At 45.1% G+C, this 4,330-nt stretch overlaps 1 protein-coding gene across 1 annotated transcript; it reads right to left on the reverse strand.

The window, feature by feature from the left end:
• Positions 1 to 2,123: 2,123 nt before the first annotated feature.
• On the reverse strand, positions 2,124 to 4,330 carry LOC115751328 (glycosyl hydrolase 5 family protein-like). Its single transcript, XM_030689211.1, has 4 exons — positions 3,923 to 4,330; positions 3,591 to 3,838; positions 2,792 to 3,312; positions 2,124 to 2,563 (listed from the first exon to the last, which is right to left on the reverse strand). The coding sequence occupies exons 1-4, from the start codon at positions 4,328 to 4,330 to the stop codon at positions 2,124 to 2,126; spliced, it is 1,617 nt and encodes a 538-aa protein (XP_030545071.1).

Genomic DNA, 4,330 nt, shown 5'->3' on the forward strand with positions numbered 1-4,330 from the left:
TCAATTCACTTATTGAAAGGGTCGACAAGTCCTTAGTTGCTTCTATTGTTGTGACAATCGGATTGTATTTTTGGGTAAGTGAAACTAATATTTTCTCTACGACCCTCTGATCAGTAATTCCATCTCCATAAGCTCTCATTTGATTAACTAGTTCCTTTAGTGTTCCACAGTATTCTTGAACGGTCTCATTTACTTTCATTTTAGAATTCTCAAAATCTCTCCTTAGAGTCTGAAACCGAATAGTGCGTACCTTATCTGATCCTTGATATTCTTCTCGTAGTATCTCCCAAGCTTTCTTTGCCGTATTTGCTCCAATTATTCTTGGAAAAACTGTTTCCGAGAGCGCTTGTTGAATAATGCATAATGCCCTTGCATCCTTTTGTAGTTGATCCTTCGGAATTGTTGCACCTTCTTGCGGAACCTCGTAGCCTTTCTCCACGATGTCCCATAAATCTTGGGCCATCAGAAACGTAGTCATTTTGATGTTCCAGTAGTCGTAGTTGTTCCCATCAAAAATGGGAATTGGAAATGAGGATGACGCAACGTTGGCCATGGGGTGATTTTAGATGAGGGTGATTAGGACAAACGTCCAAAACCAACCAAACGTGGCTCCGATACCACTGTTAGTTTTTGGGGAAGCGTGAATTGATATTTGGTGAGGGTGTATTGTTTTGGCTATTTACGGCAATGAGGGAAGATCAGTAGACAAGGAAACAACTTTTATTGAGTGGAAAATGATTACAAGACTTTTGGGTGTTTGACTAGTTCTTTTCACTTTTTCTTCTCCACTTACAAGAGCACTAACAAGCCTATTTATAGGCAAATTCCACCGACATTACAATCAACATATGGTGAATACATGGCCCACGTGTCTTTATTGCTAACCATGTACACTTTGACTTGTCAACCAAGATTTTTCTACACACTCTAGACTATTCTATACTACTCCTCTGCCGTATGAGGACTAGATATTTGAGGATTTTTCTGGATTTTTCTGGTAAATGGATCAATTCTTAACATACTCAAAGGGCAAGTATTTCCGGGAGAATGGAAGGAGCAGCGGCGGCTCGCTAAGTCGGAGATGCGCTCCTCGCGCTTCGTGCGGCACTCGTATGATACCATGCGGGAGCTCGTCCACTACAAGCTCCTCAAGCTTCTGAAGGCAAGGGCCGGCGCTCCAGGAGACGATAAGCCGCCGCTTGACCTCCAGGACATCCTCCTCTGGTTCACGTTCGACAACATCTGCAAGGCAGCCTTTGACATTACTACAAAAAGGTATTCTCTGTTTAGGTTCTCGGTGCCCATGAGGTTTCTCTCGCTCGGGCACGAGCGATGGCCGAAGCCTAGGCCAGTGAGCTCGAGGCTTGCCTGTGCTCGTTGCCGGCCGATGGCAGCAGAGGAAGAAAGAGAAAGAAAAGAAAATGGAATCAAAAACTAAAAAATTGGATACTTCATTTTGAAAATTTATGAAAATTGTCCACATTAGTGCCGGCTGTATTATATAGGACGGCTGCATCAACGTCAGCATTTGTCGACCAAACGACGACGCAGAAAATCAAAAAATATTTTCCTTGCTAAATGACGGAGAATATTTTTAAGTCCTTGGTTGAAACATTGGAAAATATTATCAATTTCTTGAAAAATAAATTTTCAATTTTTTTCCCAAAAAAGTCACATTTGACCGAACATGAGTGATTTGAAAAGGACAGAATCAAGCACTCTTAGGTTCTATTTATTTTGTGAAAAATGAATAATTTAAAAAATATTTTCCTAAAAATAATCGCTTGTATTGGTTGAAAGAACTGGCCAATGAAAAATATTAAATTAGCCAATGGAAAATGTTTTTACTATCGACCATAATTTATGTCTAAAGATTTTCGTGGACGATGAAAATATTTTTCTTGCATTTATTATTGTAAGCGTTAAAAGTCATTGTTTTAAGGGATTTGGCACTTTGCTCGCGAGACCACTCATTCATATGCACCTAAAACTGCCAGAATGATCTGAGGCTCAAAGCTTCCTTTTCTGCTACATCATGTAGAAGACGATGAATCCTGGCAGACTAAGAGCTCCTAGAGGAAAAAAATAAATAAATAAAAGATAGAAAAAGAATGAGGAAATGGTCACCGGCTTGCCGGCGTCGAACGCGTTGTGTTTACCAACTGGAACCACTGGCTTGCTGGGTCACAGGAAGTATCTTCTCTCAAGCATTTGCAAGGACTTGTGATGATGGTCTTAGTACTGAAGTCTATGTCCAAGCAAACTGTGACATTACTACCAACAATGTTGGAGGAAAACTGCATTTTGGACTCCGAAACGGTCTTCCATTCAGACCCGTGGTCTGTGCAATCCGCGCCGAGTCTCACGGGCTTCGCCAGCTGATCTGCTCGCATGCACAAATCAGTTCCTCTTACCCGGACCGTGTGGCAGTGCGTGTGAGTCCAAGCCTCGGGCTCCCTGCACGGCCCCAGCTGCAGTTGTCCCTGATCTTGCTTCCTCTGGACGCAGAGACCCGTGAGCGGATGAAAAAGAATTCTGTGCGTAGGCTTTGATGAAGTTGCACCTGCAATGTCTTGGACATGAGGAAGATAGATAATGCAGAAACAGCGTGGTTTACGACGTGATCGAAGAGTCGATCAGTCGAGTTCCCATTTGAAGAGGGACTTGTGTTTTGATTAGATCTCTCGATTTTCAACCAATAAAATCTAGGGTATTGAAGGGAAGGATGATATATTGTGCCTAATTGTGAGAAATAGATGAACAAAGTTAGGAGGATGCAGTGTTACTATACCTTGAAAAGGGGCTTGAAGGGCAGAGATCCTTTGCAAGAAGCTAGCATTTCTAGGCCCGGAGAAGTCCTTGTCCAGCACCCCAAACGGCTCGTCCATCCCTACGATCCCTTTTCTCAAGTAATAGCTGCCCACGATCGTCCACAAGGCCCAGTCGAAGTCGAGCTTGGCCGCGGCTGCGAAGAAGCAATTGAAGTACCGATCGTCATTCACATTTTGTCCGCCCAGTTCTCCTCCGAATTCACTCACGAAGAGCGGCATTCCCTGGTTCAATATGAACCCCGCCTTGCTCATCACCTGGTCCGTCGCGTCCTTGCACAGCTCGTTGGCATTGCCGTCCTCCCAGATCACCCCGCTCGAGGATGCGTACCAATGCAGCTCGAACACTAGCTTTCTGGTGAAGCTCACCTTCATTGGTATGCGTCCAAGGAACCATAGGTCGGTGTCGTAATAGAGGCCGGAGACTATGATGAGTACGTGTGGGTTTGCCGAATGCACCACTTCCGCTCCTCTCTCCATGTACCTGGAGTTCATTTAAGGACCGAAGTCTAACGTCAAATGGGACGATCATATTAGGTCGAATACCTCTTGGTGATCCGAAAACCTAACATAATAAGTCGAGATAGTTAATCAACTTATCCCTTAGATATCTCATATTTTGCCTCATCGCTCAACGCTCAACATGTGTTCTTCAACTGAACAATGACCTACTGTAATAGCAACAGAGTCAGTTCAGAAGAAACGAACTTCCTTACTAAGGCTGAATCTACAAATTCTTTCCTACAAATTTACATGGAGTACCTGAACCAGTCTCGCAGATTTTCTCTAGGGCCGCGGAGTTCATTCCTCAAGCTCATACCGACCACGTTATGGGTGCGGCGGAACATCTTGGCCATTCGAGCAAGGCCGATATTCCAAAGGTTCGGGTCGAAGTACCGGTCGCCGAAGAACCCATTACCATCGAGGTTGCTACAACACCAACCGGGCTTGCTGATGTGATTGTCGAGTATGACCATCACATTATTCTCTCCAAGGCTTGAAACAACCGCCTGTAACAAGTATGCTAATTTAACTCACTGACTGGTGTTAACAATTTTGGATTAATTGTGGCAATCTGAAGAACAAATTCTTACCCGGAAAGCAGCAAGAAGAGAGACATCCAGAAGTTTCGGGTTGTTCCGTCGAATGCCTCTGATATACTCAACCAACCCCAGATTCCAGAACGATTGCGCCACCGACATCGAACCCAGCGAGTCATTGGTGACCATGAAGAGCGGCCACGTGAGCCTGACACAGTTGAATCCCATCGAGGCGATCTGCTTCGAGATCCAGTCGACGGGTTGCTTGTTGAGCCCTTCTGCGACCATGGGCTCGAGGTGCGACGCCCAGTTGACGCATGCCAGCTTCACTCGATGCCCGTGCCTATCGACGATCCACCTCGAATCGGTGTGAAGGCGCCATGAGACCCTTGCGGGCTCGGCGCATCGGGAGGCCGTCAGAACCCAGAGAGCGATGAAATACAAGCAGGAGAGACGTCTCAT

Source organism: Rhodamnia argentea, chromosome 1 (assembly GCF_020921035.1).
Source record: "Rhodamnia argentea isolate NSW1041297 chromosome 1, ASM2092103v1, whole genome shotgun sequence".
Taxonomy (NCBI): Eukaryota; Viridiplantae; Streptophyta; class Magnoliopsida; order Myrtales; family Myrtaceae; genus Rhodamnia; species Rhodamnia argentea.